Source organism: Mobula hypostoma, chromosome 5 (genome assembly GCF_963921235.1).
Source record: "Mobula hypostoma chromosome 5, sMobHyp1.1, whole genome shotgun sequence".
NCBI classification, from domain to species: Eukaryota; Metazoa; Chordata; class Chondrichthyes; order Myliobatiformes; family Myliobatidae; genus Mobula; species Mobula hypostoma.
In genome coordinates, this window is record NC_086101.1 from 122,559,973 (window position 1) to 122,573,677 (window position 13,705).

A 13,705-nucleotide genomic window follows, 5' to 3' on the forward strand; every position below is an offset into this window, starting at 1 on the left:
GAGTCTGGAGGAACGGAGGGATCTTGGGGTCCACGTCCATCAATCTCTCAAAGTTATTGTGCATTTTGATAGGGTGGTTAGGATGGTGTATGGTGTGTTGGTCTTCATTGGATAGGGGATTGAATATGTTCTAAAGCTATGAGGTGATGTTGCAGCTCTAAAAAACTCTGGTTAGACCATACTTAGAGGAATGGTATTCAGTTCTGGTCACCTCATTATAAGAAGAAAATGGCAACTTTAGAGGGAGTGCAGAGGAGATTTACCAGGATGCTGCCTGAATTAGAGAGCATCTCTTATGAGGAATGCTTGAACAAACAATGGAGGATGAAAGATGACCAGGCAGAGATGCATAATATTTTAGGACGTAGAATAGAATCAGAAGTGTAATATTTTCCCAGGGGGCAATGGTGAATATAAAAGGGCATAGAGGGCATTATATTAAGGTGAATGGAGGAAAGTATAGGGGAAATATCAACAGCACGGCTTTTACACAGAGAGTGGTAAGAATATGTAATGTACTGCTAGGGGTGATGATAGAGGTAGATACATTAAAGACATTTAATAGACTCTGAGATAGGGACGTGAATAAAAGAAAAATGGAGGGCTATATGGGAGGGAAGGTTCAGATTGACCTTGGATTAGTTTAAAAGTCTGGCAAAACATTGTGGGCCAAAATGCTTGCACTGTGCTGGACTATTCTGTTCTATGTTCTACCTCACCGTGGAAGACACCAGCAACAGTAAGTTTGTGGATGATACAAAGATAGGTGGAGAGGCAGGTAGCGTTGATGACACAGATGGACTTCAACAGATGGGAGAATGGACAAAAAAGTGACAGATGGAGTCAACACTCACAACACGCTGGAGGAACTCAGCAGGTCGGGCAGTATCCGTGGAAAAGATCAGTCAACGTTTCGGGCCGGAACCCTTCGTCAGGACTGAAGCGTTGACTGATCTTTTCCACGGATGCTGCCCGACCTGCTGAGTTCCTCCAGGGTGTTGTGAGTGTTGCTTTGACCCCAGCATCTGCAGAGTATTTTGTGTTGACAGATGGAATGCAGCTTAAAGAAGTACATAGTCATGCACTTTGGTAGAAGGAATCAAAGCATAATCTATTTTCTAAATGGGGACGGAATTCAGAAAACAAAAATGCATTGGGACTTGGGAGACCTGGTTCAGGATTCCCTCAAGGTTGACTTGCAAGTTGATTCAGTGTAAAGAAGGCAAATGCAACGTTCACATTAATTTTGAGAGGACGAGAATAGAAAATTAAGTATGTATTGCTGAGGCTTTATAAGGTGTTAGATGGACCACATATAGAGTATTGTAGACTGTTTTGAACCCCATATCTATGGAAGGACATGCTGTCATTAAAGAGGGTCCACAGGAGGTTTATAAGAATGATTCCAGGATAAATGGGTTAATGTATGAGGAGGGTCTATACATGCTGGTGTTTAAAAGAATGATGGGATCATCATTGAAGTTTACCAAATGTTGAACAGACTGTGTTAAGGAGTTGGAGCTGGAACCGGATGAACTGCAGATCATTCGGGAGGCTGAGGGGTTGATAGACAGGACATACAGATGTTGGTACAGCCAAGATGTAGGACACCTTAGGTGACAGTCAGGAGGGGGAAGGGGATAGGCAGCCACTGCAGAGTATCCCTATGGATGTTCCCCTCAACAACAGATAGACCCACTTTGGATAGTTGAGGGGTGGGGGGATGACTTAGCAGAGGAAAGCCACAGTGGTCAGGTCTCTGGCACTGAGTCTGGCTCTCTGGCTCATTAGGGAATGGTGGGGAGAGGATGTGAGCTCTAACGATAGGGGATTCTTCAATTAGGGGAATGAACGGGAGGCTCTGTGGATGAGACCGAGATTCCTAGATGGTATGTTAACTCCTGGATGCCAGAGTTAAGGATATATTAGCCGAAGTGTAGTGAATTTGTGGAATTTGTTGCCACGTGCAGCTGTGGAGGCCAGGAGTTTGAACATATTTAATGCAGAGATTGATAGGTTCTTGATTGGACATGGCATCAAAGGTTACAGGGAGAAGGCTGGGAACTGGGGTTTTGGAGGAGTTTTTTTTTAAAAAAAAGGGGGTCAGCCATGATTGAATGGTGGAGCAGACTCGATGGGCCACATGGCCTAATTCTGCTCCTATGTCTTATGGTTTTATATTGGTACGCAAAATAACAACAATTTAGTTCATAGGAAAGTACAGCACAGAAACAGGCCCTTTCACCCATCTCGTCCATGCTAAAACATTTAATCTACCTACTTCATTGACTTGCACCTGGAACCATAGCTCTCCATACTCCTACCATCCATACCCCAAATTAGGCCTTGCCAATGTCTTATACAACTTCAACATAATATCCAATCTCCCTTACTCAGTACTTTTATTTATGAAGGCCAATGTGCTTAAAGCTTCCTTTATGACCCTATCAACCTGTGACGCCACTTTCAATGAATTATGGACCTGCATTCCCAGATCCCTTTGTTCTACCACACTTCCCAGTATTTGTCCGTTCAATATGTCAGATCTACCCTGGTTGGTCTGAATGAAGTGCAACATCTACATTAAATTCAATCTGCTATTTTTCAGGCCATTTTTCCAACTGGTCCAGATCCCGCTACAAGCTATGTTAGCCTTCCTTGCTGTCTGCTACACCCCCAATTTTGGTGTTATCGCGAATTTACCAATCCAGCTAACCACATTATCATCCAGATCATTGATATAGATGACAAACAACAATGGACTCAGGGGCACGCCACGAACACAAGCCTCCTGTCAGAGAGGTAACCATCTACTTTCACTCTCTGGCTTCTCCAGATCAGCCAATGTCTAACCCAATTTTCTACCTCATCTTGAATGCCAAGTGATTGAACCTTCTTGACCAACCTCCCATAAGGGATCTTGTCAAATGCCTTGCTAAATTCCATCTAGTCAACATCCACTGCCTTACTTTCATCAACTTTCCTGGTAATTTCCTCAAAAAACTCGATAACATTGGTTAAACATGACCTACCATGCACGCGCCATGCTGACTATCCTTAACCAGTCCCTGTCTATCAAAATATTCATATAACCTGTCCCTTAGAATACCTTCTAATAACTTTCCCACTCCTGATGTCAGGCTCACAGGTCTATAATTTCCTGGTTTATTCTTAGAGCCTTTCTCAAAACAGTGGAACAGCATTGCCTATCCTATGTTCTTCTGATAACTCACCTGTCACTAGGGATGATTTACTGTAATTATTTCTGCTAGGACCCTGCAATTTCTGCACTTGCCTCCCACAGGATCTATGGGAACACCTTGTTAGGCCCTGGGAATTTATCCGCACTAATATTCCTCAGGACAGTAAACACCTTCTCCTCTGTAAACTGTACAGGGTCTGTGAAGTTGATGCTGCCTTGCCTCACTTCTATAGACTCTGTGCCCATCTCCTGAGGAAGTACAGATGCAAAAAAAATCATTTAAGATCTCCTCCATCTGTCTTGGCTCCACACATGGATTACCATTCTGATCTTCCAGAGGACCAATTTTGTCCCTTGCAATCTTTTTGCTTTTAACCTACAGAGTCTGTAGAATCCCAGGGATTCTCTTCCACCTTGTTTGCTAGAGGAACCTCATCCTACTTTTAGCCCTCCCAATTTCTTTATTTAGTGTTTTCTGCATTTATTATCCTCCATAAGCACCTCATTTGTTCCTACCTGCCTATTCCTGCTATACACCTCCTTCTTTACATAACCAGGGCCTATATATCTCTTGAAAACAGGTGCCCTACACCTGTTATCTTTACCTTTTATTCTGACAGACACATGCAAGCTTTGTACTCTCAAAGTTTCACTTGTGAAGGCCTTCCACTTACCAAGTACACCTTTGCCAGAAAACGGCCTGTCCCAATCCACTCTTGCCAGATCCTTTCTGATACCACCTACATTGCCTTTTCTCCAATTTAGAATTTCAACCTGCGGACCAGCCCTATCATTTTGCATATTTATTCTGAAACTAATGACATTGTGATCACGGAATGCAAAGTGTTCCCCTTCACAAACCTCTGTCACCTTCCCTGTCTCATTTCCTATTAACAATTGCCCTACTATCAATTTTCATTTGTAGAAATGAATTCCCAATTTCTAATAAATGTTTTCAACTTGATCCCAGAAAGCCCTAACTTTGAATTTTTTGACTTTGTACCCAAGTCCTAGACTGCATAACCAATGGTGTAGATTCTCTTTTCTCTACCATGTCAGCTTCTGTACTTACCTTGAAAACATAGAAATAGCACACAAGCTCCTTAGTGTCCAGATGTAAATGTAGTAGATCTATATCACACAAGTCTCTGGAGTGTATCTGTTTCATTCCTAGATCCGTGCACACTGCTTTGGCTATTAGTTTACTAATGCTTTGGACTTCAAGGGGACCAGGTATGACCCTGGGAAGGCCATTTCTGGTGCAAAGTGGCAACTCAGGACTAAACCTGAATCACAGAGGCATGCTCGACAGCTGTGGCAGGGCTTGAATGCCATCAGCTCCTACAAAGCAAAACCAAACAACATAGATGGTAGTGACAGCTTACTCTCAGGTTAGCTCAATGCCTTTTATGCTCGACCAACAGAACACAGGGACACCATCATGAACCCTCAGAGCCCCCAACAACACTGTGACCTTAGTCTCTGAAGTCAACATGACAGCATCGTTCAAGAGGGTGAATCCACAGAAAGCATCTGGCCTGGTACAGCGTACCTCGTTGAGTACTGAAGAACTGTACTAATCGACTAGCTAGAGTGTTTATGGACTTCTTCAACCTCTCACTTCAGCAGTGTGAGATACTCCCCTGCTTCACGCTGGCATTAATCATACCAGTGCCCCAGAAGAAAGTGGTAACCTGCCTCAGTGACTATCATCTGTAATGAAATCCCCAGGCCTGTGTGGCGAGCCAAAGAGCACTTGGCTCTGAGGTTTCTAGAGCCCCATTATTGGTTAATTGCTATTTAATGAGAGTTTATAATCATTTATATTTCCTCGTTAAGTTTGTCTTTATTGGCTCGGGTATTCCGTGCTTCTTGTACTATTTAATTGGATGCCCTATTAGTACTATCACGGGGTCTTATTTTTGAGATTATTATTCTTTTTACAGTGTCGCTCAATTGAGCCACCGATGTTCTGTTAGAATTCTTATGTATAAACTATGTCTTCTGTCTGTACATGGGATTCTGTCTTTCCTCCGCACTAGGGTTCCACCATTGCCAGCGTATACAGTGACATCATTCAGCTGCGCTTACATCATTGTGATGAAGTGCCTTGAGAGGTTTTTATGAAGCATATCAATTCCTGCTGATGAATGATCTGGATCTCCTCCTATTTGCCAACCATCACAACAGGTCAACAGAAGACATCATTTCATTGGCTCTTCACTCACCTCTGCAACACCTGGACAACGAAGATGCTCTTCATTGACTACAGCTCAGCAGGCAAGACTATCATCCCCATGAAACGCATCCCCTCAAGACCTGGGTTCTGTTACTTCCCTCAGGCTATTATGCGTCTGAACTCCCTGCCGCATCATATTCAAAGTGTCAGTGGCTAATCTGTTCCATACCTTACAATATTTAATTTATGTGCTTTAGTTTCAATAGCACATGGGCACGTGGCCTAGTGGTTAAGGCATTGGACTAGCGACCTGAAGGTCGTGAGTTCAAGCCCCAGCTGAGGCAACGTGTTGTGTCCTTGAGCAAGGCACTTAATCACAGATTGCTCTACGACGACACTGGTGCCAAGCTGTATGGGTCCTAATGCCCTTCCCTTGGACAACATCGGTGTCGTGGAGAGGGGAGACTTACAGCATGGGCAACTGCCAGTCTTCCATACAACCTTGCCCAGGCCTGTGCCCTGCAGAGTGAAGACTTTCCAGGCGCAGATCCATGGTTTCGCAAAACTAACGGATGCCTTACTAGTTTCAATAGGTACGTTTAATGTCAGGGAAATGTGTACAATATACATCATGAAATTCTTTTTCTTCACAAACATCCATGAAAACAGAGGAGTGCCCCAAAGAATGAATGACAGGTAAATGTTAGAACCTCAAACACCCCCTCACACATAAGCAGCAGCAAAGCAATGACCACCCCCCACCACCAACAAAAAACATCGTTAGCCCTCACCGAGCACTCAAGCGTGCAGCAAAGCATCAATAAAGGCACAGACTTGCAGTACCAAAGACTAATTGTTCACCCGGTAATTCAACATACCACAGGCTCTCTCTCTCTCTCTCTCTCTCTCTCTTTAATAAGGGAAAAAGAGGTGTCTCCATTTCACAGCGAGAGGGGAGACATAACAAAACAACTCATCGATTTATTGTGTTAAAAGTCTGTTGCGTTGCTTTTTCCAAGCTCTGTGCCTAAAGAACTTCTTGTTGTTTATGTGTGATTTTATCCTTACCTTCATAGGTTATTGCGTGTTACGTGTACTACTGTGCTTTTACACCCTGGCTTGGAGAAACGTTGTCGCATTTCTATATACATTTTATGCTTATATACGTTATATGCATATATATATATATATAATTAAATGACAATAAACTTGACTTACCTCCCTATGCAATTGGATCCTTGATTTCTTCACTTGAAGAGGCCAGTTAATATGAATTTGCAACACCTTCTCCTTCACGCTCACCATCAGCACAGGTGTATCACAGGACTGTGTGTTTAGTTCTCTGCTCTATTCACTTTATACTTATGATTGTGTGGCTAAGTACAGATTTAACATCATATTTAAGTTTACTGATGACCCCATTGTTTTTGGCTGAATCAAAGGTGGTGACAAACTGGCATATAGCAGTGAGATTGAAAATCTGGTTGTGTGGTTCTACAATAACTTAATGTCAGCAAAACTAAAGAGCTGATTATTGACTAAAGGAGGAAGAAGCCAAAGGTCCATGAGTCAGTCCTCAGTGGGAAAACAGAGGTGGAGAGGGTCAGTAGCTTTAAACTCTTTGGTGTTAACATGTCAGAAGATCTGTCCTGAGACCAGCACATAAGTGTCAACACAAAGAAGGCATGACAGCACCTCCACTTTCTTAGAAGTTTGAGTAGATTTGGCATGTCACCAAAAACTTTGACAAACTTCTGTAGATGCACAGTGCTGGATATCACAGCCTTGTATGGAAACACCAATGCCCAAGAACAGAAAAGGCTACAGAAAATGGTGGACACAGCCCAATCCATCACAGGCAAACCCCTCCCCATCACTGAGTACATTTACATGGAGTGTTGTTATAAGAAAGCAGCATTGATCATCAAAGATGCTCATCATCCAGGTCATGCTCTTTTCTTGCTACTATAATTAGGCAGGAGGTACAGAATCATTAGATCCCACACCACCAGGTTCAGGAACAATTATTACTCTACAACCATCAGGCTTCCGAACCGATATGGGTAACTTCAATCACCACTGCTCTGATCTGTTTCTATGACCTACAGATTCACTTTCAGCAACTCTTTACAACTTGTGTTATCAGTGTTATTTTTTTTATTTGTAGTTTTTCTTTTCTTGCACATTGGTTGTTTGTCAGTTTTTATGTATAGTTTGTTAGTCTTTTTATATATGTAAAATTATGTACAATCTTCTTATGTATAGTTTTTTTTGTAAATTCTATTGTATTTATTTCTCCTGTAAATGCCTACAAGGAAATGAATCTCAAGATAGTGTACGGTAACAGTGAAGAGAAGCTAAAGATGCAACAGCTAACAGGGAAATATGGCTTTACAATATCTTTGCTGGCATATAAACTGTATTTCTTTATAGGTGTCTTATTTTCCCCTAATACATACTGCTCAACAGTTTGATGAACATTCCTGTCAATTAGTCTCAGAACCTAAATCAACACTGCATTTGCAAGGAACGGAGGAAACTTCTGAAGTATACTCTTAAATGGTAATTGTGAGGATCAGCACTATAAAACTCACGTTTAAGGTAGAGGGTTTCATTTGAACATCGTCTTGCAACCTCTTTGTTGAACTTATATGAGTAGATTCAGACATTATCTGCTTGCATGCAGAAAATTACTGAATTCAAGAGCAACTCATTTGACACTCCACCACCATTAACTCTTGGTTTACATTCTGATGAAGACTGGCTCCATTTAATGGAGCAGCTTACAATAACCATGCACTGTTGTTCAAACTTGTCTTTGAACATCAACAAAATGTGCATGTAGACTGTAACAAGGGAAGGAGTACAGAATGTGAGGGAAACTAACCCTTTTCAAATTGATTTGAATTTGCAAGCCCTACACAAGCTCAGAGTTGTGAATTAGAGTTAATATTAGTGGATTTTTTTCTCATATGAGTGACAGCCACCAGAGCCAAGACCCATTGGATAACCTTCATCATCGACAACAGGCAATGCAAAACATGGCAGAAGTTAAATCTCCAAACACCCCTCAAAAAGTACATGGTAACAGCTTTGGAATTTTTCGGCAAAGCTTGTTCATTTGTTCAGGGGCCAGGGGAAAAGATGAATGAACCTCAAAAAAATAGAAATATGTGATCAATTTAGGAACTGATGTCCTGAAAGCTGAGAGAACATCACATCTGGGTGTAATCACCCTCAGCTCTGACGACTATTGCTGACCCTTGCAAAAACCATCACAATCTTTAGTTAGATTGGTGTTAGAGAGTTCCTTGGTCTTGTGGAAAACATACCATGTATTTTCCATTATTTAAGCTAAACAAAGTGAGAGAATGTGGGAGTGGATCAAGATAATGATCATATCTACACACACATCTGCTCACAAACCCTTTAGCCGCAACTGAACACCCTCCTGTTAAGTTAACCAAGCAAAGAAAGATGTTTTAAGTTTTTTTAAAAAGTTTCTTCCTTTGGTGTCCAAGCATAACCCCGGGCCTGGACAGATTATCAGCAAGTTCCTTGAGATAGTCAGCATACCCAAATACTCCTGCATCAACTGTAAACTAGTTCTTATTGAAGATCCAGAGTAGAAATTCTCAATAGAACAGATCCCTCTGGCCTGCATGTCACCCCAATTATTTCTGAGGCATGGAGAGAGGCCTTTGCAGTTTCTGGACTGGAATATGGTGGACGACAGGTCCTAACCCCAGGAGCACACATGATGAAAAAAAATATATAAAAAGACTCAATATGCAGAAACCACCATGATTTGTCAAAATCATAAACAAGTTTTTGATTTCTGAAAGACAATCAAGTCTGTAATATATACAATGCTTATTTTGGGAGAACTTTTTAAGTTCTCAGCCTTCAACAAACCCAAGGAGTTGGTAGAAAAAACCTGTGATTGGCAAGGTACAGTGTTGCAAGTGTTCCATCTCATTTAACAATACTTGTGGGCAATTGATGATGAGAACCAGGTTAGAAAGACATGCAGATACTCAGCATAATTCTTTTCCCTTTTCCATATTCCCATTCATTCCTACCTGAAGGATGTAACCACGGACATAGTCTCGAAGAGTCCATCCAAGGCCGTGGAGGATCTGGAGCACTTCCTCTTGCTTGAGAACACTGAAAAGGCGATCGAGGAGGATCTTGAGGCGCACAGGCACAGCCTGAGTCCCGTACAGCATCAGGCTGCTGATGTCAAATACCACGTTCGATTGCACAATCTCCACCTGAGTTGGGTGGTAGAGATGCTGGGTGCTGAGCTTGTCCAGCGCTGGGGAGAAACAGAACAGGCGATCTTAAACAGAACCTTCACACAGGACAGAGTGATATCACTTAGCAAACGTGATCGCTTCAGACAAGGAATCACGCTGCATTGCATAAACTGAGAACACGGTGCTTTCCTTCAGATAAGGGGAGTGGAGATCTGGAATGCTTCTTCCCAAAAAAAAGAATAAAATTGTTGGTGGAATATGGATAAGAAACTGGCTTAAGGAAAGAAAGCAGGGAGTGATGATAAGAGGTCATTGGTCATTTCTAAGACAGGATGATGTTCCTTGGGGGATTGTGCTGTGCCTACTGGTTTATTTGATATGTATTAACAACTTCCATATCAATATGCGGAACAAAATTTCAAAATGGGCAGACGCAGAGCTTGGGATTGTGATAAGCAATGAGGAAGATAATAAGGGACCGCAAGAAGTGTGCCACAGGGATTACTGTTGGCTCCACTGTTGTTGTTATCTGCATTTTCAATTTGGATGAGACTGCAGTTGGCATCACTAGAAAGTTTGCGGAAGACACCAGACTTGCTGGCACAGTGCCGGTGGACAGTGAAGAAGGTTATCCAAGATCATATCAGGAACTATATCAACTGGCATAATGGGCCAAGTAATTCACATGGAATTTAACTCGAGACAAAGTGATACGGTCTAGGAAGTTAAACTCGCAAGACTTACACAGTAACTGGCAGGACCTTGGTGGGTATTGTAAAATGGAAAGACCAAGGAATATACACACATGGTTGCCGAAGAGTGGTGACGCAATTAAATGGGGTGGTGAAGGCGGAATTTGGCACATTTCTCTTCATCAGTCAGGACAATGAGTACAGGAATTGGGACATCATGTTACAACTGCACAAAACGCTGGTGATACCACTCCTGCAATATTTTGTGCAGTTCGAGACCAAATAGGTATTGAAAGAATGTCATTTAGCTAGAAAGGACGCAGAAAAGATTCACAACAGTGTTAGTGGGACTGGAAGGCTTGAGTCAGAAGATATGAGACATAAAGACGAGGGCTTTTTCCCTCGAGTACAGAAACCTGGTAATGACATACAGGTGTATAAAATTATCAGGGGCATAAGGTGAATGGACACAGTCTTTATCCCAGGGTAAGGAAGTCTATGCTAGTGAGCGCAGGTTCAACATGAGAGGAGAGAGATTTAAAGGAGACTTGAGGGGTAACCTTTTCACACAGTGGGTGTGAGAACGTGGAACCAGTTACCAGAGGAAGTGGTCGATGCGGGCACAATTACAACAACAAAAAGGTATTTGATTAGGTACATGGACAGAAAGGGTTTAAAGAGATATGGGCCAAAACGCGGGCAAATGGGTTCTCTCCGATAAGTAACTTGGTCGGCATGGGCCAGAATTTAAATCAGGAAGGGCCTGTTTCTGTGCTGTACAACTTTAAGATACCACTGGCAGACAAAAGGCAGTTGAAGTTTAATCTGTACAGAGAAGTGTGCAATGAACTTGGCAGAGAGGATAAGGAGTGACAACATAAGTTAACTGGGATAGCTATAAAGAGTGAGAAACAGGAGGAGCAGGGCATGTACATACTTAAATTCACACAAGTGGCAGGGTGTGTAAAGAAAGGTTTATAAGATTCTGGAATTCATAAGCAGAGAGACAGAGCACAAGAAGATTACATCAAACATGCATGTTAGATCATAAAAGTAGTATTTCACTGAAGCCTAGTCACTATATTGGAAGGTTGCAAAGTCCCAGATAAGGTACGGTTAAGATTCGCCAGAATGGTTCCCAAGATGAGAGATTTCAGCTACAAAGTTAGATTGAGGAAATGGAATTGAAAGGTTGAGAGAAGATATGAGACATATACAAATGCATGCTTTAGATAGGAAGCTGTTTCCTATAGCAAACAGTTCAAGGACCAGGGACAAATTTAAATGATGGTCAAACATCAAAATGAGAGTGGTAAAATGTTTTATTTTATGCAGAAAGCGGTTATAATTTGAAACACAATGTCAATAGGGCTAGTGGAAATAGAAGATATAATTTGTTATGTACCTCGTCATATGATATGAGCAATCATGGCCTTCCCACGACTATGATTGTTCTTGGCAAATGTTTCTACAGAAGAGGTTTGTTTTTGCTTTCTGGGCAACGTCTTTACAAGACGGGTGACTCCAGCCATTATCAATACTCTTCAGAGATTGTCTGCCCAGCGTCAGTGGTTGCATAACCAGGACTTGTTATTTGCACCAACTGCTCATACAACCACTTGCTTGCATGGCTTCACGTGACCCTGATCTGGGGGGGTGGGGTGGCTAAGCAGGTCTACACCTTGCCCAAGGGTGACATGCAGGCTGATGGAGGGAAGGAGTGCCTTACACCTCCTTTGGTAGAGACATATCTCCATATCGCCACCCAAGAATATATTAGGGTTTTCTAAAAGGGATTGGATAGTCATTTGAGGCAAAATTTGCAGAGTACAGGAAAAGTACTGATAGTATTGTTCTACTACTAGCAAGCACAGACTCAACAGGCTGAGTGACATTGTTCAGCGGAAAAAATTCCATGATTCAATTGAAAAGCAAACAATGCCTTGGGTCAAATCGAGTAACTGTCAACACACACTCATACTTACACAAACACAGGCACGCAAACACACACACACTCGCACAAACACACACACAAACAATAAGTGACAAGCACCTGTCAAAGTGAAGACATTTCCACCTTGATAGCTTTATCACTGTCATTAATGAAGTGAACGTAAAAACCAGTGAACCTAGGGAGAACAGGAAAACTCCACAAAGACAGCAGTGAATCTCAAGATTGAAACCAAATCACTGGAACCATGAGGCACGGGCACCATCTACTGTATCACTAAGTTGCCTTCAACTGAGAGGTTGTAAAAGCATCAAAAAAGATTGAACATGCGAGGACTTCTTCCTCCTTATCTCCAAGAAGAAAGGGGACAGGAATGACATCAGCCAATTACCTCATTACTGACTGTAGATTACAAGAATTTGTCCAAGGCCACTGCCAACAGTCTCAAGTCTGCTGTTGATCCACCCACGCCAAACCTGTGCTATGCGTGGCTGAAAGATGTTGGACAGCTTTGTGTTGTTCAGATGTACCATCGCCTACATGCAGGACAGGGAGTGGATGCCCACCTGTTCAACTTGGAACAGTAGAAAGTCTTCAACAGGCTATCACACGTGTACTTTGTGGATACGTTCTTGAAATGAGCTTTGTAGAGGGAATCTGAGGTTGGATCCGACTGCAGTCCAAATCAATGGGTGGGAAACAGATAGCTTCCCATCAAGTCAGGAGTCAACCAGGGTTGTTCACTCCCTCATCTTGTTTGTGTCTGTATAGAGCCCTTTTCTGAAGCCATTATGAAGAACAAGAGCATAAGGGGGTGACATTGCCGGGCAGTGGAAGAATCCAAGTGAAACTTCCCTGTATATGGACATCACCGTCTTCTGCTCAGCTCACAGATTGACCAGCATCTTCAACCAGCCTGAGTTGGCATTGGGGCAAGAGTTAACCATGCAAAGAGCAAGGTCATGCTCTTTGGCAGGTGTCAGGCCTCATTACCTGAAGGTGCTGAGGATGTAGGTTGGAGTGGCCAACGCACGTAACAGGAATTGGCTGGAGTGGCTGGGAAGGCAAAACAGAAATTCTGGCTGGAGGGGACATTCCCTCTCAGTAACTGGGAAGAACCTGATCATTAGGTGCAAGGTGCTCTCAGGTCGGATCTACATGGCACATGTGGCCCATCCCCCGCTCCCCCAGCTTGGAAATCACACAGGCCACCTTCTGATTCATCTGGATACCTAAGATGGGGTGAGCCAGACCAATCAAGTCCCTGGACAATGGGAGCAAAAATGCACCCAATGCCGGCATCATCCTGATGATGAATGCAGCAGGCCAGGCAGCATCTCTAGGAAGAGGTACAGTCGACGTTTCAGGCCGAGACCCTTCGTCAGGACTAACTGAAGGAAAAGTTAGTCCTTCAGTTAGTCC

General features: G+C 42.7%; 1 protein-coding gene across 4 annotated transcripts in view; it reads right to left on the reverse strand.

Moving 5' to 3' along the window:
• bnc2 (basonuclin zinc finger protein 2) overlaps positions 1–13,705 on the reverse strand; it is a 486,445-nt gene that overhangs the window by 271,475 nt on the left and 201,265 nt on the right. For all 4 annotated transcript variants that reach the window (XM_063048914.1, XM_063048915.1, XM_063048918.1 and 1 more), the window contains exon 3: positions 9,464–9,699. In XM_063048914.1, coding sequence (XP_062904984.1) covers positions 9,464–9,699 — 236 coding nt within the window. The remainder of the gene's footprint in view (positions 1–9,463; positions 9,700–13,705) is intronic.